Source organism: Delphinus delphis, chromosome 11 (genome assembly GCF_949987515.2).
Source record: "Delphinus delphis chromosome 11, mDelDel1.2, whole genome shotgun sequence".
Classification (NCBI taxonomy): domain Eukaryota; kingdom Metazoa; phylum Chordata; class Mammalia; order Artiodactyla; family Delphinidae; genus Delphinus; species Delphinus delphis.
The window spans coordinates 40714731-40738555 of NC_082693.1; the positions used below are offsets into that span (position 1 = coordinate 40714731).

A 23825-nucleotide genomic window follows, 5' to 3' on the forward strand; every position below is an offset into this window, starting at 1 on the left:
CTGGCTGATGAGGGGAACAGCACTACTTAAACTGGAGCCTTTATATCCATGCATGTACTTTGATGCCTCCGTCAGCACTTTGATATGACCAAAAATAGGGATTTTTATTTTTTGTTTCCCTCACAGGGCTAACCACTTCCCTTTTTTTCAAATCCTTTGAGCACCTTAACTTTTTTTTTTTTTTTAAGTAAATAACTTATGGGAACATTCTAATGGAAAGATAAAAGAAAATACAAGCTCTTCTTGAATCAAGTGTTTACAGCCTTCCCCTCCCTCTCTTAACTTCTGGACTGGGCTACAGCCCCTGTGGATCTTAAACGCTTTGCTACTTCCACTGTGTTGCAGCGATCCAACTGTAGCTGACAGGGGCCGCCTTTGGGCCGTGGATCAATCCTGTAAGGTACTAATTACTGCCCAGCCCCAGAGACCAGGAGAGGTCTACTTTGAGATAGTAAGTTGGGTTCAGCTTTTGTCTGTGTGCATCAGTGACCTGTAGTAACTTATTGTAAACGCATGAAGCACTGTTTTTAAGCTCAAGTAAAGACTGCCTGCAACCAGTTGCTGGAAATTACTTATGCATACCCTAATCATTTTACTAAGGCTCCTTTTACAAGACTGACTGACATAAGCTAACTAATGGCAAGATAACTGGTTGGAATAGAACCTTCTGATGGGATGGAAATGACAAAGGAGCTAATTTGAAGTTGATCCTCTTGCTGGATTTTAAGATGGTAACCAGGAATAGAGAATTTCATATATATATATGTGTGTGTGTGTGTGTGTGTGTAAAGTAATGGAATTACAAAGTGGGCCCCAAGAGTAGGGACTGAGGAGGGAAAAGCTCCAGCAGGGCAGATCAAGGCCTGCTTCAGCTGAAAAGGTATGTTAGGGCATATGATGCAAGTCAAGCTCTTGATGCTCCAAAGAATGTTCTATTTTTCCACCATAAAACATTCCTATTGTTAACATTAATCCTTAACTGACCTAATTGGTTTTATATACAATGCTAGAGAAGCATCTTTTCTCTAACAAGTAACTGACTTGTGGTCTGCCAAGATAAAGAATAACACACCATTCTTTTGGATATTTCTTTAATATTACATTTAAATATTCTCTTTAAATACAGCATTATCACAATGTAAAGGACCTAAAAGGCAAAAAAAAAAAAAAAAAAATTTTTTTTTCAGAGAACCAGACAAGCTTTGGATTCACATTGAAATACTACCTGCGTACAGTATGTGAGAAAGGAAATTGGAAAATAATTAAGCGTTGTAATAATCATTTTTTTTATCTAGGCCTAGACTAAGCAGGACTGAAGCTCTCTGCCTCTGTGATCAGAGGCCTAGCCTTTCTAGCAACCATGAACTATAATTCTGTCCAACTCAGGTAGCACCAGAAATGAGATGGATCAGGTTTGTAGAAGAGGCCCTTTGCTTGACAAGACAGTTAATGCTAAACGTTAATATTTAGCATTTAAAAGCTTGGGATAGGTGAGTCAGAATTGCAGAGTTAATGAAGGGATGGACTTATATTAAACTAGTTTTTCAGAAAAATCAAATTATCTTGGAGGTTGGCAATGAGTCTAGTTAGATGCAAATTCTTGGTTTGAACCCAAATGTGTGTCTTACTGAACAGGTGAAATCCACTCCCTAGCTTAGGCTGGAGCCTTCCTAAGGAGGGAATGTACAACGCTCACCTTCACCTTCCAACACAAACTTCTAGAAAGATTTTTCTCCAAATTCCCAATTAAACTTCAGTCTTATATCTGAGGGGACCAGTCTAAGGTGGCAGAGTGTAGCTCAGTTCGGGATAGCACCTAGATCTCAGGTACTTCAGACTCTCAACTCCATTTCGAGACTAGAGAATGGGGAGAGATAAGGGCCTATGACTTATTAACTCCCCTGCAAATGTAAAACCCAACAAAAACAGGAATGAACAGGAGAGGCAGAATGCGTTAAAAGATGTAACTGTGTTAAATACGAGGTCTTTCAGGCTCAGTTTAGGTTTGATAGGTGAAATGCTGCTGCGATGTATGTGAAGGTTGCTTTCAGACACCAGGGCCTTAAGATCCCACAAGAAAAGGCTTTATGAGCAAGAGAAGTAGGAACAGTTAGCTCCTCCAGCAAAAAAAAAAAAAGTTTTTTACTTTTTTTTTTTCTGGTTAATAAACCATAGCAGTAATGAAGCATGGTGTAAAGGATGCTAAAGAGTGTTTTGCTCCCTACTGCCTCCCTCTTCAAACAGAGGCCATAAAAAAGAGAATGAAATAAAACAGGCAAAGGTAACTTTGCTAGTAAGAAGAATTCAGTGGTGGTCAATGGAGGACATCCAGGAACGTAAGCAGGACACAAGAGAACAGGAACCGTATCCTCCCTAATTCAGGTACAAACTGAATGTGAGTCCCACTCTAGACCTCAAAGGTTACAGTCAGAACCTGACTTCTTCAGAACCTGGAAGTTGTATGTAGCATTTAAGAACTGGTTTGGCCTCCAATCTTTATATATCGAGATGGGAGGGATCCAATAAGCATTTGCAGTTATTGGGGGTGAACAGTATAAGAATACAGTATAAGAACTCTAACCCTGTATATCCAAGAGGGACCATGAGGGCAGATACAAAAAGGAAACAAAAACTAGTTGGTGAACTTGCCACATTCTACATTCCTTTAAAGCTCAAATTGGGGTAGGGGGGACAACCTGGGTGAAAAAGCAAGCATGGCAAAAAGTCATCTTTCTAGACAGCAGCCTGTTCCTGCTGCCTCCTTTGGGCACAGGTTAATGCTCTACATAGGCCTCCCGTGGGACGTGTGAGCCCCAGACTAAAGCTGCCCGACGGAGCTGGGGTTAGACGTACACAGAGGACTCAGGCTCTCGATGCCACATCCCCAGCCAACCTAGCTCTTTCCCTGCAAAGGAAAAAGGACAGAGGGGTAAAAAAAACAAGACCAGTTTAACTCTAGTACCTAAGAACATGTGAAAGAAACAATTCAAGTTAAGACCAGGAATCCCCAGTGTGGGGAACAGGTCAGAGAACAACAAACATGTCAAATATTAACTTATTTACCAAATAGGGGCCCAGGGAACGCAGGTTAAATTTATATAGATCCTGGATGTTTTGTACAGAAGCAGAGACCCTTTCACCCCCTCCTCTCTAGACTCAACCAGCTGATTCCAACTGTATTATTATGATACACCAAAGTGGGATATCAGAGTAACCACTGAGGAAAATGAGCTTGTTCCCCGCCTGGAGCTCAGGAGAGGGAAGGGGCTCTGTCATGCTGTTCCAATTGTTGTGTTCTGGTCCCTACGTGAACAGCTGTTTGAATTACCCAGCTTCTCCTGTGAGATCGTAGTGCGGTTCCAACGGCCCAGAAAGCTCAGTATGCAGCCTCCTCTGCCCCAAGACTCTATCCCCAGATCGAGCTGAGGCTGGTCTCCTTGGTTCTGTTGGCCCTGTAAAAAATACTTGTACAGACAATCCTTTCCTACCCGTTCCCCAAAGACCCCAATAAAATAACATGGGAGCAGCAGCTGCTTCTACAGTTTTGTTTTTGAAATGGTGTTAGATAAAATAAGGGAATAAATAGAGAATGGGTAAGAGGCATAATCTCCATCCCTGTGTCACACTGCCAGAGGGAGCTCCAGGGAAGGCTCTTCAGGGGGCCGGTCCTCGTTCTGCCGTGCGGTCTCCACCACACAGCCCTCTTCGTTGTCCGTGCGCAAGGGGAGGTTTGAGGGGCACCAAGAGGGGCGGAAGTCTTCATCCTCAGGCTCCTCGGGGTTACGATCTTCGGGCACTAGAGCTTCTAGAGTGGATGTTTTCCCCACCTCTAACTTACAGAGGGCAGCCGGGTCTGTGGGGCCACAAGCCACCAGTGAGGTAACCGGGAGAGAGAAGACACTCAGATCCTTCTCCTTGGGGAACGAGGGCGGGACTTCTTCCGTACCAGGCTCTCCTTTCACCCCCAGGACTGGCCTCTGCTCCACCTGGTAGTAGACCAGGGGCCCACTGTTCAAGTAGGATGGGTTGTTCACGGCTGAGGCAGTTGGCTGGTCTGAGTTCTCGGCAAAACACAGCACGGAGGAGCCTGGGGGCAGCTGAGCCTGGATGAGGATGGGGGCTGTCAGGCCCGGGCACAGCTCTTCGGGAACAGCCAGGGGCTCCTCCAGGATGCACACGCCCAGGCTCTCCATGCTGGAGTCCAGGCTGGCACTGGAGCCGCTCGGGTCCTCCTCCGCCTGGAGCCGCTCCAGCTCCTCCGCACTCTGCAAGTGCAGCACCGCCGTCTCATTCTCAGCGATGAACTCCTGGAAGTCCTGTGTCTCTGAGCCCTGTGCTGCCGCCAGGCTGCAGCTGGCAGCGGGGGAGGGCTCCTCGTCTGGGGCTGGCAGGCGGCTCACCTGCCGCTTGCTCTCCAGCTCCAGCTTCATGATGGTGTGGAGGTAATGAGTCCGGACCCGGATTGGGTTGAATTCAATGCGCCCAGCCATGTTCCCACAGCCGTCCCGGGAGCAGCCACATGGAAAGGACATGCGATCCACCTGAGGAGGGGACAAGGAGGTTGAGGCCAGATGAGATACGAGACGTTAGCTGGCGAACACAGGGAGTCAGGGTTTGAGGTCCTCTTACAAGAGAAACAACCAATTCAAAACACAAGCTGCAGCGTGAGCCACCAGAGCACTAGATGGGAGTTATCAGACCACCTGCCTTTCCATTCTAGCACAGCCACTAATTAGTAGTGTGACCTCAAGAAAGTCATTTCTCTCTCTAGGGCTTTGTTTCCTCTTCTAAATAAAAAGAAGACAAAGACGTGAAAGGGCCCTTCCAGTCAAAAGACCAGGGATACCTCTCTGAAAGCTGACAGTTCACAGAGAAAAGAAATGTGTATGCCTCAGAGACTTTTCCAGAACCTACCTACTTTATTAAGAAAACAAAAGGCCAGGGCCCAAGCCTACTGTGTTCTTTGATGACAGGGATGGGAAAGGAGGTAGAAGATCTCGCTAGTCCAAAGCAATACATAATGGGGAAACTAGGCAAAGGTGCCTTTGCCAAGGTGCTATACTGAAGGTTTGAACAAAATAATGACCAGCTTTTCACTACCTGCTTCATTTTCCCTTGATGGTTGGCCAGCTTGGTTTGGAAGTAGTTATCAAGATAATTAACTTCTACACCAGGGATATCTGGAAAGGAGATGCTTTCTACCTCCTTATCTCCCTTTTGAATCCCCCAAATGAAAACACCCCATACATATCAAAAATAAAATTAAAAATGTGAGAAGACAAATAAGTCTTCTGTACAAATACAGTGTCTTCCTATGAAATCAGCTTCTAGAACTCTCCCTTCCAGTTCTTAGGAACAATCCATTTCTTAGGACTGTCCTCAGGTCTGTGTGTAACAGAGTGATTCATTACAGGACTCAGTCTGAAAAGCATTATCTGGTCGGACCTGCTATAGCTATCTGATACCAACCTGAAAATAAGAAAGAAAAGGTTAAGATAACTCCAACCACAAGGACTCAGCACCACAGCCTCAGTATACAGGTTCCAGATAAATGTCATTCTTTGGGATGGTACTGCCATTTTCAGTTGAGATGTGTCTTCCAAACTGTCCCTTGTCAGAAGGCCCTCTGGGGGATGATGCTTTCTATCTCTTAGGACACTATGGATTTAAGCCCAAATCTGATCCTGAATTAGATTCTGAGGACTATTCTGATTTTTACAAAATTGGAGTAGAGGTACTGTGAATAAGTGTTTGTAGGATAAAATCTAAAGGCCTACCTCAGTTCTCTGCTTCCACTTACCTCAAGGAATCAGTCCACATTCAAGGACAGCTATTAAATATTAAACTCACTAACCCCCGTTCCTCCATGTGCCAGCAACTGCTGCTTATCACCTCTGAAGTGAGATACACAGAAAAAAAAAGATCATTGCTATCTCCACAGCCTAAGAATCCCGTCATACTTGTTTTCTTTGTTGGTGGAGGAGGGCTGTAGAACTGAAGTGTTCACCTGTGCATGGGCATCTCCCACATTCACTGGCACCCACACTAGACACCCCTGACTCTAGGGTGGATATACTATCACAGCAAAATGTGGACCGACCTGGCATTTAATCCCAGCCTGGCTACAGGCACACGCTTCCGGGTCACAATACAGTCGACAGTCACAACCACACTCTTCCCGTGACAGTCGGATGGCTCGAAGTTCTTGCTTCTCTTCAGCATCGATGCGGTGGACCCCAGAAGCCCTCAGCAGGGCCCGTCGCCGTTTGGTGGGCAGAGGCTGCAGGAAGAAGTAATCATCCACCTCCACGTTTTCCACGTCAATATCTTCATCTGAAACATCATCCAATGTCAGGCAGTCGGCCTCCACCGACTCCACTGTCCCGTTCTTGGTCAGCTGCCAAGAGACAGAGCACTATCAGCAGGAGCCTTCCCACCGGGTGCACCTAGAGCAGCTTGGGCCAAGGGAACTTTCTGCCGTGACGGAGATATCCGTGCCGCCCATCCCGACGCACGTGTGGCTACCGAGCACTATAAATGGGGCTAGTGCAACTGAGAAACTGAACTTTTACCTTTATTTAATTTTAATTACGTATAAACAGCCACTAGTATGGTTGGTGGCTACCGTACAGGATAGAGTCGGTGAAGAGAACAGTTCTAGAGCAGGAAGACAGGAAGCCTGTGCAGCTCTAACACCAGCCCGTCAACACAAGGGACATCACCTTTCTGGATCAACGCTTCGTAAAACCTCTGTCTCGCCTTCCCTCCCAGAAGATGATCTTTTCCCACAAATATACCCTCCATTCCCAGGCTTGTGTCCCTTAGCTTCGGCTAACCTGCCTTCTCATACACGGAAGAAGAGAAGGTATTTCAATGGCTGTATGTTCCTTGGATGTAAACAACCTTGCAAAACACCCTTCAGTTTGCACCCTAAAGGACCCCAAACCACACTGTGGGAAGAAGAGTACATTAAAGTATAGCACAAGACTACCTACCAGTCTTTGTCAATGAACCTGAATCCCCACAGTGTGAATAATTATCTGTGCATACACAGAAGAGCTTCATTTTATGTGGAGGAGAAAAAAAATGAGGAAGTTATTAATGGCTGTCAAGAAAGCCCTCACTTCCAAGCCACGCCTAGAAGAAATATATTCTTTCTCCTTTCTTTTTTTTTGGCCGTGCCGCGTGGCTTGTGGGATCTTAGTTCCCCAACCAGGGACTGAACCTGGGCCCTCGGCAGTCAAAGCACCAAGTCCTAACCACCAGGGAATTCCCTCTTTCTCCTTCCTAATCCTTTTTTATTTGGTTTCAAAAAAAGTCTGTGTGTGAGGCAGGGTGGCATACATGATACTGAGTGTACTCTCTGCAGGCAGAAATCTGGGTTCTCTGGATAAGAAGGACAGAGAGCCAGGAAAGGGGATCTTAGTGGAAGGACAGGCTGAAGACAATCTGTGGCTGAATGAGTTTTGAAAACTCACTAGAGAATTCAGGTAAAGAAAACGAGGCCTCACAATCCCCAGGGCTCTGGAAGGTACTAGCAGGATAAAAGCCAAGCTTTTGGCAGGTTTGGCTTTTTCATCAGCCAGCCAAAAAAGTGCTGGTAAAGGAACAACTCCTGGGAGAGACGTGATGCAAGAGACCTGGCTAGTAAGGCATACACCTGTTTTGTTTGTTTGTTTGTTTGGGGTGAGATGATAAGAGAAATGAGAGAAATGAAGTGGTGCTTCTGGGGATCCCCTAGACTATTATTTCTGTCCCAGGCAGGCCAACTACGAGGGGCCTTTCCACAGACTTTAGCATTGCTCCTGCCTGTTTCACCAGGGTTGGCCTCCTCCGAAGCACCCTCCCTCCTTGCTATCCTCTCAAAGGAAAGAGATGAGACATGCAATAGAAAGAAACCCATGTAGATATGAGAATTTAATATATTCTAACAGAGGTGGCATTTCAAATCAGTAAGGAAAAGACTCTTCTAGTCATTAAACGGTATTGGGACAACTGTATATTCTTTTGAAAAAAAAGTAAGTTAGATTCCCAATTCATACTATTCATAATAATGAATTCCATATGGATAAAAGGCCAAAAAAAGTAATAAAATATTAGAAAAATGATAGGTACTAATACTGATGCAAAGCAGCAGCAGCTTTTTTTTGGAGGGGGTGGAAGTCCAAAGGGAAAACAAATATTAGATGGCATATGGGAGAGGCAAAATGTATATTTTTTGAGACCAACTGCCTCCCCTATAGAGTGCTAAGGAAGGAAAAATTTCTAAGAAAAGAGTAAAGTGGAGCAAAGTACGGGTGTTCTCTCGACACAGAAGATGTATTAGATGCCACCATTGTGCTGCTCACTAAATCTGCTTAGTAAGTAGCAGTCCTGTTTCTCAGTCTCAAGTTTGCCTGGCTTTGTCCCTAGACCTCCTACAAGGGAGGACACAGAACAGGGTGTCTGCTTTGACATGTCATCCCTCTACCAGATTTAGGGGAGATGTTTCTTCTTAGGGAATAGGAAGAAAACCTTCATTACAAATGATAACAAGAGTGTTTATCTGCCCACCTGTTGCTATAGCAGCAGGAAGGTGATAGGGTCAGTGACGGAATTCCTCAGACAGAAGAAAGGGAAGCCTGAATGTCCTTCTAGTTAGAAAAACAGGTGTTAAGTCTTTAGGCGTAGACTTCGGGCAGCAGACATAGAGCTCTCAAAGGGAGAGAGCAGCGAGATCTGGTTCACATACATCCTCTGCCACCAGTTCTCCAACCCTACCACATTCTGGTGTGTCTCATTAGGATTTCACCCACAACCCTGGAAATAATGCAGCCACCTGTTTTAATGTGGGTCCGCATACTTTGAGCCCAGAAGAACTTGGCCAGGCCTGAAGCAGTGTTCTCCAAATTTGGAACTAGGAACTCTGGGGGCAATTTTTGCAGACTGGTGGCAACTATGGCTGTGGAGTGCCAAGCAGTGCCGAGAGCAAACGTGTAGCTATAAAGAGCCATCTGAGATGGGTCTTCCAGCCCTGTTCTCCTCCTAAACTTGAAGAGCTGGTGTGGCATCAGACTGCAGGCCCAGTACTAAACAGATCGAAATAACTATTTGGTAATGCTATTGTTTATACCCGAAAAACTATCATCTAGCAATGGGAGTTACAGAATCAGCAGGATCCTTTCAGAGGATGTAAAAGACCCCAAACCTGTTCTGTGCATCAGGCCAATGGACAATCATCTGACGAGAAACTGAAACACTGCTTCCTCAGGGTCCAGGGGTGGCAGACTTGAATACCTTCAGGTATTCACACCTTAAACTTTAAAAACACTTGCAGAGCGGGTGAGAATAGAGAATTCTAGGGAAGCCATTTTGCTATCTCTGCTAGACTCCCTACCAGAGACAAAAAGAATGGCATCTCAGACTGAGATTTGAATCCAAATCTGAGATTTCTCACTAGAAAGATACGGAATCTCTATGTACCAAAGGCAACAGTCCAAAACCGAAACAAAACAAAAATACCACATGATAGACCTAGACGGTTTCCTGCTTTATCTTGGCACATGGGAAGTACCAGACCCTAGACCCCTTAGGCACCTTCATCTTCTTGGCGTGGAGCTTCTCCTCCTTCAGGTGTTCACGGAGAATCTCCCGATGGTTCACCTCCTGCTCCTGAGCAAACTCACAGAGCGTGTAGCTGCGTACAGAGTTATGGCGCTGGGCCATGCCCAGAGAGCTGCCGCCCTGGCTGGGCACGCTGGTGAAACCCTGGCGCCGGGCAAAGTAGTACACAGTCACCTGGTCAAAGCGCACATTCTTCCTCCGCAGCTGCTTCTGCCGCTTCAGGATGGATGTGGCTGAGAAGGGAGCACAGAAAGAAAACTTTTAACCCAGAGATGGCCTGTTTGGGGACCTCATTCTTTCTCATTCATCTAGGCTCTCAACTCTTCTCCAAAAGTGCTCCCTGTAGGAGCACTTTTAGAAGGTCTAGAGACCTTCCTAATTTTCAAATCTTAAAAGCACAGTGGGAAGGGACCTTGACCATCTGCTGGTCCATACCACTGCCTCCAGACTGACTTCACCCAAACAGATGATCACAAAATCTATTTTTAGACATCAGCTGGGAAGAGAATCTCTAGGTAATCTTTTCAGGATGTAACAATCTACATATACATAGCTTCACTGTCCAATACAGCAGCTACTAGCCACATGTGGGCAATTTAAATTAATTAAAGTGAAATAAACCTTAAAATTTAGCTCCTCTGTTACACTAATCACAACTCAAGTGCTCAATGGCCACATGTGGCTAATGGCTGTCATACTGGACAGTGCAGATATAGAACATTTCTATAACAGAACATTCTTTTGGATGGTGTTTTGTTGTTGTTTTGGCCGCACCACATGGCTTGCGGGATCTCAGTTCCCTGACCAGGGACTGAACCCGGGCCACAGCAGTGAAAATGCCGAATCCTAACCACTAGACGACCAGGCAACACTCCCTGGATAGTGTTGCTCTATAGCAGGAGATGGCAAACTTCTTCTGTAAAGGTCCAGGTAGTAAATATTTTAGGCTTTGCAAGCCATGAGGTCTCTGTTGCCAACTACCACTCAATTCTGCCACTGTAGCATAAAAAGCCATCGTAGACACTGGGTGTGGCTGTGTTCCAATAAAACTTTATTTACAAAAACAGGCAGTGAGCCAGATTTAGCCCACAGACAACCCCCGATCTACAGAATCCGAAGTTCTTTCCAAGAAACTAATTGAACCATAAGAATTAAGAAGTGTGGAGATGCCCCAGTTGTCCAGGCAGTAAGCATTTATGTCCTGCTAGAGCTACAATTTTGTGGAACTCTATAGGACTCTAGTGGGGAAGCGTAGACTCCTAGACAACTCCTTCTTCAGTTTAATCCAACCCATTCTGCGGACTCACAAAGCACAGCACAAGTAAAATCAGCTAGAATAATTCACATTTAATATAATTCTATGATATTAGAGCAATGAGGTCCTCCAAAGAGCAAGGCTGAGCTACGTGTGGGAGAGATTACGAATAAGGGCAAATCCCCAAGCTGGACAAAGGGTGTCTCAAAGAGCTGCAATGGGCTCCAGTGCTTGGGGTACATGGAGGTAGGCAGGGAGGGAGCAGCTCACTCACGTGTGAAGCTGGCAGTTGTGGGAGGATTGAGGCTGTCGCAGCTGTCAGCGCTGTCACTGCTGGAGATCTCATCATCGGAGTTGGAAACTGATGAACCCACATCCACATCATCAAACTTCCTCTTGAGACCCGAGCCCGTGAATGCATCCATTGGTTTCAAAGGGGTTTCCTTGGGGAACCCACCACGTTGGCCCCAAAGCCCCTGCTCACCACCAGTCAGCCAGGTGCATTAGGATTCTGCCCAGGGGAAAAGAGGAATCAGCACTCCTGTCCTAAGACAGACCCCTCCCAAGTCTATACACACGGCTCTCCAACTGAAGAAAGCACCCGAGCTAGCACTGATGTCTGCTCTCTAGAAACAACGTCATCTCTCTCCAGCCAGCACTCTCCTACTTCTGTCTCTCCCCAGCCCTCCAGTCTCAGTCACTCTTAGGATAATGAGATGACTAGCGGCAGCACCTTCCCAGTGGAGTGAAGGCCTTTGCTTCCAAGCCGGCTGGCCTCTAGGCTTCATTAGCCCTGGGGTAACAGTTGCTGCTCTTCTGCTCACCCAGGAGAGCTCTCCACGGGGTCAGCAGGAGGGACTGGGGATCAAAGGCAGAATTAGGCTGTGCCTAAACCTAGACTAGATCCAATTATTATTCCTAGTGGAAATATAGCCTGGCATTTCCTAAAGCGTATCCATTAAATAAACTAGTTCCATAGATATTAATAGCTTTTACATGGAAATGGAACCGCTGTGTCAAAATACTTTAGAAAACTGCTTATGGAAGACCTTTTAGAGGCTTTTAATATGCTAATGAACCTGGTGAAGGGTGGGAGGAAATAGAATGCAGCGTTTTGCACCCATGATTAAGGAACCCTTTGTTTCTAGAGCATCTTGGTGGGGGGCAAATGATCCTGGGAACACACTTCGGGAAATACTGCTCTAGGCTTTCAATTTCAAAGTACATTGGCAGTCAGGGAAATGCTTTACCCAGATCTTCACAAATGTAAAGTGTCTCACCAGTCTCCTAAAAAGGTCAAATTGGGTTCTAAAGAATGGACTGAAGATTAGAATCTGCACTGGCTTCAAAACCCAGACTCTTTCCCAATCGCCTACTGCTCCATAAAATAGGGCTCAGCTGACCTACCATCATCCTCTGTGCAAGGAAGACGTAGCTTTACAATCTTTGCCCTCTAATAAAGAAACCAGCAAGGGCACAACAAACAGCAGAAGGAGTGACAATTTATTCTGGTTACATTGACATGGCAGGCAGTGTTTTCAACATGCTGCCACTCAACCAAGGAATCTGGGATATTCCATTTCCCAGGTACAAATCTTTCTCCTCCATCTTTGGACTTAAATTCCCAAGGATATGAATCTGCTCAGCAAAAACGCTGTCAAAGCTGGAGCCACAAGTGATGATCTGAAACCTCCCTGCTTTTGCCTCAGTAATGCCAGAATCTCCCCAGACTATGATCTCACTAGTTGCTAATTATGCAGCAGGAATAACAACACTGCCCAGAAAGCCAGGGCTGCATTACTGCAGAGCAGCTACCCAGAATATACTGTGGTGTCAAGAGATGCCTGCTACAGAGCTGTTTTTCTGGACTGTCTCTTGGAAGCGATTTGCCTGCTCTTGGGTCAGCTCTACACAGTCAACCAGACCTAATAAGTACTTTAGGAACTTCCTAATTTATCTAGCCAAATCTCATCAAAATTCTGCATTCAAGTCACAAGATGCACCTAAGAAACCTGTCATCATAGGTCTCAGAAAAGCACATTCCTGAAATAAACTGGCCAGAAAGAAAATAATCAAGCACTAGATAAGAATTGTAATTAAATTTAAAAATGAAACCAAAGTATCAATTTTGTTCTTCAGGTTACTGATCTTACCATCAGAGGTCACATTCCTAGGACATGGGTAAGAATGGAGACAGCCAAGGACTTTTATGGGTTAAGATTTCAGCTGGGCTTAAAGATACCTATTAACTAACAAATTTCTCATTCCATTCTATTACTGGGGGAGGGGAGACCTTTGCTATTGAGTACATATGTGGGTGGAATAAAAAAAAATAAAAGAATGTTGACCACTGAATTTAATATTTCCTCCCCACTTAAAAATCTTATCGACCACATGAAAAAGCAGACTGAGCTCAAAATCCTTCTCAGAAAGGACGTAAGTCTGGCTTCAGTTTTAACTAAGATCCAGTTAGTGTTGCTACTAGGAAGTGCCTTTTTCCTCAGCCTGGAAGCACTCGGGGATTGACAACTGGAAGCAAATGTGCACCCTGTCCTTTGTTCAGGTGTCCCTTTGCTTCTGGTAGTGTGGTTGCCTTTGAATATTTCCTGCGGGAGGCTGGGTCTGGTCCAAGATCATCTTTTACTATGAGGATTCTCCACTGTCTTAACCCAGGTACCCTCAGGGTATCCCTTCTCTTCAGGTCACTTTTTGTGCACTCTCTTGCAGCCAGGATTGCAGGCTGCTTGTTCTATTCTCTTTCTCTCTTTTTTCTACGTCTTCCTCACTTCCACTTCTGGAGTAAAGGTTTCTGGGCAATGACAAGAGGCAGGTAAGAAAGTAGAAAAAAGATGTGAAACCTAGAAAAAAAGTATTTTCCTTAAAATGTCTGAACGGCTATATATGTAAATAATGTCCATATTGACTGAGCTCTCTTTACCCTATCCAGGATGTTAGCATCATTTTTTCTGCCATTAACCCATTCTTAAAAAAAAAAAAAAAAAAAATCCAACGATTCTGTCCTGACAACCAATATAAGTTTAAATTTCAACCCAGCTCTCCTCATCCAACTCTCTGGTGTGAACTTGACTTGTTAGATAAAGATGTCCACTGGGCACCAAGAAACCTCCCATCCACTTCCACTGTCGCCTGAAGAAATCTTTCTCTGAAATAGCAACAACAAGAATGGGTTCCACTTTCCAGTTCATCAATTCAACTTCCTTTCAAACCACAATTAGAAGTCAGTCATTCCCACTTCTCTCAACTATTTATTCATTGGCAGAGGATCAGTGCTTATGTTCGAGAAAAACACTTCTAAGTTATACTCCAAGCACTTAAACCCATACAGAAATAAACACGATGAGACTGGAAATGCAGGTCATAACTGACAGTTAACTGTCAAAATGACGAACTCAAACAACAAATGCTTTTGGAGAAAATAATGCAAACCTCTATAAAAGCTTTTATGCCAGTAAAATGAAAGGTCAACTGACCCTTTCTAGCTACATGTCTTTCTGTCTTTTCTCAAGTGTTTCTACTAGTTGAACATTTCCCAAAGGTACATGAAATAATTTAGATCCATAGTATATAGAAGTTTTTAGGCTAGCACCAAATAAAATAGATCTATATCATATCTGTACTTTAGTATTAGACTTAAGCCTTTTCAGGCCTATGTGGATTCCTATAACCACCCCCAAAAACAAAAGCCCAAATACGTGAGACTAGCAGAAAAGGAACTGCCCCTCCCCCCAATTTTGTGGATGCAGAATGTATTGACAAAGTTTAGGTAATGAAAGCCTCTCTCATAAATGAGTCCAAAATAAGACAAGGTACATCTCACAGGGGAAGGCCTCTCTACTCAAGTGAAACCCAACCTGCTAAAGGTCAAGGGCCAAAACTCTCTAGTAAGATCGTCAGTGCTACCAGCTGTAGGGTTAGAGGAAGGCAGGCTTGCTGCTAAGTGTCAGGATCAACCTAAATAAGATGACAGGTCCTGTTTCTCCTTTTACAAAACACTGTGAGTTGCTTCTCAAATACTATAAATTTCGTGGATCCATGTGTCCGTGTGATTACCAGGATCGTGAACTTACAAAGTGCTCAAGTGAAAACATCTTGTTTAAACTAGGTATTTCAGGGAAGCCCCCCTCCATCCGTCACTCCCTGGTTTTTATCCCTTCACTGACACAAGGTTAGAATTTGGCTTTCCATGTTTAACCTCCCATCGTATGAAGGACATGAGATCTTTGTGGTAGAAATGGAACATGATGCTGCAGGAGCCATTAACTCTCAAGGATATCCAGTCATTTATAAATCTGGCACACACCAACATCCTCCTGGCTTTGGACATTTGCAAAATGGAAAGTCAGTAAAGAAAAGGAAAATCTGAATCAACTATGGATTTACCTTGAACTGAAAACTGCAGGACAAGGGGACACTGTGTCTCTTAGGGATAACTTCTAACGTTTCATACTGAAGAACGGTTTGTGTGTCACACTGCCACTCTAAACCCCTTTAAAAGGATGAATCAAGACCATGGCACTAAAAGGAATGGATGGCAGTCAGCTGCGTGTTTGGGCCTGTGAAAAAAGATCAAGCTAGCAACCAGGGAAAGTGATGCTTTCGTTTTCCCACACAACGCCAGAAAAAATGGGAGACATCAGGAACCTGGGTTGAAAGGACATGTCAAGTCACCAGTTCCCCTTAACGGACACCCCCGCTGAACCCTTCAGCTCCGGGGCACCTTTCCTGATTCCTGCTAACCTTCCCGCTCATTCCAATCGTCTGCAGCCCCTACCCGGTTTCCCATCCCTTCCTGCCTGCTACTCACAAATTCCCAACCACTCCTCCCACATTTTCCTCTATTTCCCCCCTCCCCTTCCTTCACTTCCCTCCATCGTACATCATCTCCACTCCATTCCGAACTCAACCCGCATCCGAATTCCTGCCGGCTTCTAAGCCCGCCCGTCGGTCTCACTCAAGCTGCCCCCGCAGTCCGGGCCCGCGTCCTCCGTGCCCCTCGCTCCCACGCCTCTCCCGACTCCTTCCCTTCCCAGCGGCGCCCTAGCTCCCCGCCCCCCCCGCCGACCGCTCCCGTTCGTGGCTCCCTCATTTCTGACCCCTCCATCCCCGCGGCTCTGGGTTGACCACTCCTCCACAGCTGCCGGGAGGCCGATCCCGAGAAAGGACAAGGCGGCACCCTCCGCCCCGCACCCCCAGGCCCATTACCGGCTCCGCCGCAGCTGCCTCCTCCTGTGATAGTCTCTGCCGCCCCCGCTGCCGCCGCCGTCGCCGCCCTAGCCCGAGTGGGAAGGAGGGAGGAGAGAGCGAGTCCCGGGGCCGCGGAGACGGTCTGGGAGTTCCCAAGGCGGCAGGGCGGGGAGAGACGGTGGGTGGGCAGGTCGGCCGGCAGGCGGCGGAGGACGGGCGGCGCCGGCAACTCGGGCGCCCCCGGCAGCAGCCGCCCAGAACCGCCCCGGCTCCGGCTAACAATAGGCTTTGGCCGCAGCGCTCAGGGTCTTATAGGCGCCGGCACGTCCGGACCGAGCCCCGGGGCAGGCTGGGAAATGGAGTCTACGTGCCGGCCCCACGCCCAGCGGCATGCCGGGAGTTGGAGGCGGCTACCAGCGCAAAGCCGAAACTCGCCCGCAAACAGGCTCAGGAGGCTGTGAGTCCGCAGCAGCGGACCCTGGGAAAGCAAGCGAGTTGACGCCACAGCGGCCTTTTGAAGAGGAAAAGCGGAGACCCTCAGCTACAGATCTTCGGTGACTAAACAAATTGTCTTCTATAACTCCCCTTTTCCTTTCGCCAGGCCCACACTCCCATGCCTAAGGAACTTAATCCCCCTTATCCTTGCTCAGGGGATCTAAGTCTTAAGCAGCATGACGTGCTGCAGCCTGCCCAAGGTATAAAGAAAATACAAGCAATGCAGAGTAATCTCAGTATGTATTGATGGATTGTTTTCCTTCCAGAAATTTCTTACATGACTTCTTATCTTCACAACTGTGCAATCCATTTTCAAAACGGGAAAAAGACTCAGAAATCAGAAGTTGTTACGTCTAGAGTCTCTTATTCACCATATTTCATTGTCTTGATAGCATCACTAGGTAAGTTATTACAATGGTGCCAGTTCGCCCCTTACTTCCCCGTGCCTTGGCTTCCTCATCTGCAAAATGGGGATAAAAGTATGTATCTCATAGGGTTTTGTGGAGATTAAATAGTTAGTAGTATAAAATGTTCGCAACACAGTGCAATGTGTTTTTCCTGGCCACACAGAAATCAAAAAGGAAGAGAAGACCCCAGACTCTGTAGAATCAGTGGGCTGAGTAACAAAAAAAGCAGCCTAAAGGCCATGCTGGGTAGGCTAATAAAAGTGTTTCATATGCCTACACATCTAGAATTTGAGCAGTCATAGAAATCTGTCAGAGTACCATCAGCCTCAATGTCCAAGCTTTGTTGGTTAATGACACCAAACTAGAAGACAGCCAAAGCAAAGTTAGGCACATCCTTTGAGGAGACAGCAGAATCCAATTTGGCAGTAATCTCTAGATCAGTCAAAAAGATCATCTGGACTTACAAACATCCCAACTACTTATCACAGAGTCACTTATTCACCATATTTCATTGTCTTGATAGAATCACTAGGTAAGTTAAGCTTAAGTGCAGTAGAACAGAAGATACAAGGAAAAGTGAAAAGAAATGCTAATATTATTAATATGTAAATTATAACAATGGACATCTAATTCTAAATGTGACTGCTTTGTTCCAGACCATGCATAATTCATGCATGGGTGTGTTTTAGGGACAAAAAAGTCAAGTAGGAAGAAAAGACAGATGATCAAGAACAGATGAAGATGAAAACCAAAGGTCAGATTTTATGTCCTGGGCAGTGTTTATACGTCTGTCTTGCAGTCTTGTCTACATGTAAAGGTGATCTTGTAGTCAATAGTATCCTAAACTTATTAAGCAACTGAATAAGTATATTACGTACAAAATAAAACTGCTTTATACTCATTATCCTTTGTAATCTCCCTAACAACCCTATGAATTAAGCATTATCTCCTTTTTAAGATGAGAAGGTTAAGGTTTAAGAGATTATATTGTCCAAGGTCACATCCAGGAAGAGCAAGATCTGGGATTTGAACAGTGGCTTATCTGACACCAAAGTATGTACTGCATCAACTACTCTTTACCAAACAAAAGATAAAGAGTACACTCTCCAGGGAGGTTGAAAATGAATAGATCAGAGGATACTATGTGCTGAGCTTCTTAGAGAAAAAGAGTTAAGTAAAATCTAAGCCATTGCATGTACTTCCCTGGTGGTCCAGTGGTTAAGAATCCCCCTGCCAATGCAGGGGACATGGGTTCGATCCCTGGTCAGGGAACTAAGATCCCTCGTGCCGTGGGGCAGCTAAACCTGCATGCCACAACTAATGAGCCTGCATGCCACAACTAGAGAGAAGCCTGTGCACTGCAAGGAAGAGCCCACACGCCGCAATGAAAGATCCCACCTGCCACAACTAAGACCCGATGCAGCCAAAAAATAAATAAATATTTAAAAAAATTTTTTTTAAAATCTAAGCCATTGTATTTGTTTTTCTGATAGGGAATTCGTAGATTTAGCCCTGAAGTTGTATGTTACTTTACTAATTTACATTTAATTAGAATCCAGATCTAGAGAGACAGGCACCTCTTTGTGACTAATTCCACACTAACCGAAAGAGATCAATAGAGCAAATCTGGGAAAAAGACGGGGCCACAGCAATTTAAGAGCACAAAAAATCGAAGAAGCTGTGTGTTTTATCAAGGAAGGTTTCAAAAAAAGACACACAAATTTATCTATATATGTGCATAACACACACAAAAACCCTATTAAAAAAGCAAAATAACAAACAGGTTTGAGGGGGTAGAGTGCAAGGGTGAGTTTAGAGAGGTCAAGCTTAATAAGCTTAAAAAAGGTGAATGAAAGTCTGAAGTAAAGTTATAAAGATGTCTAGGGAAAGATATTAACTAAACCCTTAAATGAAAAATTAGACATTAGAACTCAGAAAGAGGGGATTCCCTGGCGGTCCAGTGGTTAGGACTCCGTGCTCTCACTGCCAAGGGGCTGGGTTCAATTCCTGGTCGGGGAACTAAGATCCCACAAGCCACACAGCACAGCCAAAAACAAAGGAAGAAAACAGGAATCTGTAGTGATTAAAATGAGGAATGTGTATCTCATCTTATGCAAATATATGAAAACACAGATTTACAAGATAAACTGGTTATTACTCATGTCCCAAAAGATCCCATATAATACAAAATAGTACAATACAATAATACAATAGTGTTTTTTAAATAGCAAGTTCCTTTATAAAATTGACTTTAATCCAACTGAAAAATTTAATTCATATACAACTTTTAAATCTCTGAATTTGAGAATGCAAATGCTAGACTTCGTTGCAATTTCCAAATTAATTTGTTGAACAGGCCAGAATTCATAAGGAACAATACAGAGGAGATCTGGAAGTGAAGAGGAAAGATGCGGAAAAAAGAAGGAAGTAGAAATAGATGGAAGTTCAAGGTCAAAGGCAAAATACAAAGTCATTAAAGAAGCATAGAGGAGAAATAAAGTATTAACAAAACAGAAAACAAGTGCTGATGGCATTAACCTCACATCACATAGGGCATCTTTCTTCCTTATTTAAGTCTTGGAGTTTGTATAATGAAACAATAATTTAATCACAAACTAAAAATAAATATTCTAGCAGGAAAAGCCTTAGCTCATGACTAAGAAAACAGAGCATTTTTAGGAGAAGCAGAAGAATGAAGCAGGATTACTTTATACGAACTAGTATATAAAAAGATGCAGCTAGGTGGGGCATTTGTGCCATTCCTGCTGAGACTTGGGAGTTCTCATAACAGAGCAGCAGAGGCCATAACAGATCAAATTCCCATAGGGGAACCATCCATGGCCAAGTAAGACAACTAAAGATTCAGAAAAATGATAAAAAGGCTCAACTGCAGCTCTCTGGTTCCAAGTTATCTGGAATTGTTAGGTATTGGCCAGAGAAAAAAGCTTCAGCGAAGGAGGAGAAACTCGGTCTTGTTTTCAAATATTTGCACCTGAAATTTGTGTTACTTTCAAAACTGAATGCTGAAGCTTCAGTCAATCCTTCACGGTAGTTTGAAGATAGCCCAAATGTCTGCAGCAACCCTATATGAAAGACATTCTCAGGAGACTTGGAGATACAAAGGGTTTTCAGAACACTCTTTCATTAGGCCTAAATGAGAAATGGCGAGGCTCATTATGTCAAGCCTTCTTCACTTGCCATGCTCCTCCAACTCACAGTGGTGAGATCATGCCCTGCCCCTCACAGCGTACCCAGTGCCTGACAGTGCCTGACTTCCAGGAATCACGTCTGTCCCCTCAAGAGAACCTCACCACCTCAGGTCTTTCAGACTCTACTTACTTGTCTTATATCTGTCGTACTGTAATCTCTTTCCAGACAAGATGACCACCCCCATTTCCCCTCCCTTTAAGTGGCGTCTTAAATAAATCATATATTTGGGCAAACATTCTTATTATTGGGGCATAATATTGGACAATCTTATTACTTAATAGCCACATTTTACGTAGTGACTGGTATTCAGTCCTTAAGAGTTCTGCAGTGACCCTTTTACTTCCCAATGACTCCCTTTTAACTATCAAGTCTTTACACAATAGATTCTTCTAGATGGAACCTATTATACTTCAAGGAAACAGTACAGACAATACTAAGTTAAACAGGATGCTACTCCACTTCTCAGGAGGGCCTAAAATCTAACCATTCTCCTTCTCATATACCCTCACCCTAATGGAAACATTAAACCATCTCCTTTATTTTAAGTATCAACCATCACATGGTTAAAGAGGTAAAATCCAGCAAATTTTACTTTTAGGAATATATCTTAGAGACACACGCAAAAAACATAGGAGAGGGCTTCCCTGGTGGCGCAGTGGTTGAGAGTCCGCCTGCCGATGCAGGAGACACGGGTTCGTGCCCCGGTCCGGGAAGATCCCACATACCGCGGAGCGGCTGGGCCCGTGAGCCATGGCTGCTGAGCCCGCGCGTCCGGAGCCTGTGCTCCGCAACGGGAGAGGCCACAACAGTGAGAGGCCCGCGTACCACAAAAAAAAAAAAAAACAAAAAAAAAAACTTAGGAGAATACATGTTTAAATGGGCTTAACCTAAATGGCATCCGTAAGGAATCGCCATTTTTTTCCCCAAAAGAATGATGTCAAACTATAAATCCTAACATAGAAAGATGTTCAGGATATATTAAACATAAAAAGAAAACTGCAGATCATTAGTACATGAGCCCATCTGGGTGGGTGGGTGGGTGGGTGGGTGGGTGGGTGTGTGTGTGTGTGTGTGTGTAAGAGAGAAACTTTTTTGCAATGGCTACCTCTATAGAGTGGGACAAGGAGATAAGTTATACCTTTCTTTATTTGAATTTATCACTTTGTGTATTACTTTCATCATGAAAAAGCTAGTTTAAAATTTTCATTTAACTGCAAGGATCAATAGTGAACAAATGCAATTTTTTAAAGCAAGTTGAGTAATTACAGTGTTCTATCACTACACCAATTCTTACCAATTATATGGCATTAGCACTATAAATATTTGTTTGAAGCTAAAGAAAGCCCAAGAGATTTTCTAGTTAATCTGAGGATCTATGATTACAAACTTCCATAAATTCATTTCTATATAAATTTGAAAACTACTCTTAAAAAACCCTCTATCTCCAAGTAAAAATTAGTAAGTGTAAATTTATAGTAAATATATTAATAGAATTCTGTGTATCATTTACAGTAAACAAGAGTCACAGATGCAGATTTAGAAGGGACCGTAAAAGTCCAACCCTCCCAGCCTAACATTCAGAAAGAACTGGAATAAATAAATAAATAAAAATAAAAAACAGCAGCCTGGGCTTCCCTGGTGGCGCAGTGGTTGAGAGTCCGCCTGCCGATGCAGGGGACGCGGGTTCGTGCCCCGGTCCGGAAAGATCCCACATGCCGCGGAGCGGCTGGGCCCGTGAGCCATGGCCGCTTTGCCTGCGCGTCCGGAGCCTGTGCTCCGCAACGGGGGAGGCTACAATAGTGAGAGGCCCGTGTACAGCAAAAAAAAAAAAAAAAAAAAAAAAAAAAAAGTCAAAAAAAAAAAAAAAAAAAAAACCAGCAGCCTGCTGGGGAGAGAGCTGACTTCCCCGAGCTGAGAACCAGTCCTATGAACATAATACAATTAGAAATGTCCCCCCAGAATGGGGACATCTGGTAATCAGTCACTAAAAAAGTATTTTGGCCTAATATGTCAAGTTGTCCAGGTCGATTTTAAACAAGTCATTTGACTTAATTTTCTGGTTTCAAAATTTTCAATTTCTTTCAAACCAAAAGAAAACAGACCATGTTGAAGGTGGATTTTAATGAACGAAAATCTCTGTATAAAAACATTTAAACTTTATCAAATGCTTTAAAAATACACACACACACAGATTCGAATCCAATACAGAATCTTTTGAACATTATCATTTTTCACCTCAGCATAACATGTAGAGGGATTTCTGGATAAAACTTTACATGTGAAAAAAGACCCATAGTCTTACACATGCACACACACAAGAGCACACAATCACAATCAGGAAGAACTAAAGTATATGGTAAGAATGCAAACAGGATGGGAATGAATTTCTTGTAAAGCTTATATAAAAGAACGCTACATGAGTAAAAGAACTTTCTATACCAAGAGAAGATGCAGAGAGGGGAAAGAGAAAGCAGAGGTTAGTCTAACTCATTAATAGTTTGAGAAGGTCATTCAAGAACAGTGAATTTGGGGAGTTACAGATAATCCCTAGTTTTCACCACCTCAAATTCTGTGAATCTGGTAACTGATGATGCTTTGAAAGTGTCTATGTTTTCATTTTTTTGTAGGTCTTGATTTGTTCATCATTATTTAGGTGTGGTTTGTCCCTTTTGGTGTTAATTCCTCAGTTCTCGCTCAGTGTTAGATCCAATTCACCAGAAGAGCCACAGTAGGAAACGGTGGCAAGCACAGAGGACTGCAAGGGTGGCAGTCACGGATGGCTGTTAATAAGAGCCAGACGGCCTGGGTTTGCATTTCAGTGTCACTAGCTGCTAGCTGCCTGTTACTCAGCAAGCTCCTCGGCCACTCTGTCTCCATTTCCTCATCTTCAATTAGGGATCATTATTACCTACTTCATATAGGGCTATTAAGAGGATTTAAACAAGGTAATCTATTTAAAGAATTTATCACACTGCCTCACACAACTAAATGTGCAATAAATGTTACCTAAAATTACTATTAGTCATAGAATTACAGGGGAATCAAAAGAAGAATTTTCTTCTTTCTCCATATTTCTCTTTAATGAGGTTTTTCAGGGGCAAAAAAGGTTGAGGATCTAGTCTTATGAATATAGATGTTTGCTTTTATGTTAGAAAAAAAAATTACATGGCTCCATATCACAAAATTTAACATCTTTCCATTAAACATCACACAATTCTCATCATCATTATGCCCTACACACACCCTAAATGATGTGGAGTTTTCTATTGATATTCAACAACAATAGGGTCCAGAAATTTTAAATAAGAAATCGTTGCAGAAATGCATGTTGGGCAGTAATCTGTGGGTGCCCTAAGAGCCTGGGCCAACAGATGCCTGGGATTCTGCCTCCAAGGCCTGGACACAGTCAGATGGGTCAGGTTCTTGCAGCCCTTCAGAGCTCCATTTGCAAGACCCCCTTCGAGAGGGGAGTTCCCATAGGCGAAAGCAGCAGCAGCCACTGAGGACGGAATGCCCCACACCTACTTCAGTATGATATGATAGCTATCATTGGTTTCTGCTGTAAAAAAAAAAAAAGAAAAAAGAAAAAAGAATAATCTTTAGTTACCTCTAAAACACAGCAGGAGAAAAATATATGTGGTAAGGTTCTT

General features: G+C 44.0%; 2 protein-coding genes and 1 long non-coding RNA gene across 5 annotated transcripts in view; 1 reads left to right on the forward strand and 2 right to left on the reverse strand.

The window, feature by feature from the left end:
* Positions 1-3370: 3370 nt before the first annotated feature.
* CSRNP2 (cysteine and serine rich nuclear protein 2) lies at positions 3371-16310 on the reverse strand. The gene is made up of 5 exons (XM_060024774.1): positions 16082-16310; positions 11133-11369; positions 9577-9836; positions 6101-6397; positions 3371-4541 (listed from the first exon to the last, which is right to left on the reverse strand). Exons 2-5 carry the CDS (start codon positions 11281-11283, stop codon positions 3621-3623), a joined length of 1629 nt encoding a protein of 542 aa, XP_059880757.1. The 5' UTR covers positions 11284-11369; positions 16082-16310; the 3' UTR covers positions 3371-3620.
* Positions 16311-16486: 176 nt separating this feature from the next.
* On the forward strand, positions 16487-17942 carry LOC132434534 (uncharacterized). Its single transcript, XR_009521316.1, has 3 exons — positions 16487-16617; positions 16825-16959; positions 17622-17942. It is a non-coding gene; the product is annotated as an uncharacterized lncRNA (long non-coding RNA).
* Positions 17943-22281: 4339 nt separating this feature from the next.
* Positions 22282-23825, reverse strand: part of TFCP2 (transcription factor CP2) — a 50849-nt gene continuing 49305 nt past the window's right edge. For 2 of the 3 annotated variants that reach the window (XM_060024780.1, XM_060024778.1), the window contains exon 15: positions 22282-23734. In XM_060024780.1, the coding sequence (XP_059880763.1) occupies positions 23697-23734 (38 nt within the window). In that variant the 3' untranslated portion in view covers positions 22282-23696. The remainder of the gene's footprint in view (positions 23735-23825) is intronic. The other variant, XM_060024779.1, reaches the window with a different exon arrangement.

Coding starts and splice junctions, on each gene's coding strand:
- CSRNP2 (XM_060024774.1), bottom strand. CDS start 11,283: ATGGATGCATTCACGGGCTCGGGTCTCAAGAGGAAGTTTGATGATGTG. Junction 9,837..11,132: donor CACAACTGCCAGCTTCACAC/GTGAGTGAGCTG, acceptor CTCCCTTCTCAG/CCACATCCATCCTGAAGCGG. Junction 6,398..9,576: donor TCCACGCCAAGAAGATGAAG/GTGCCTAAGGGG, acceptor GTCTCTTGGCAG/CTGACCAAGAACGGGACAGT.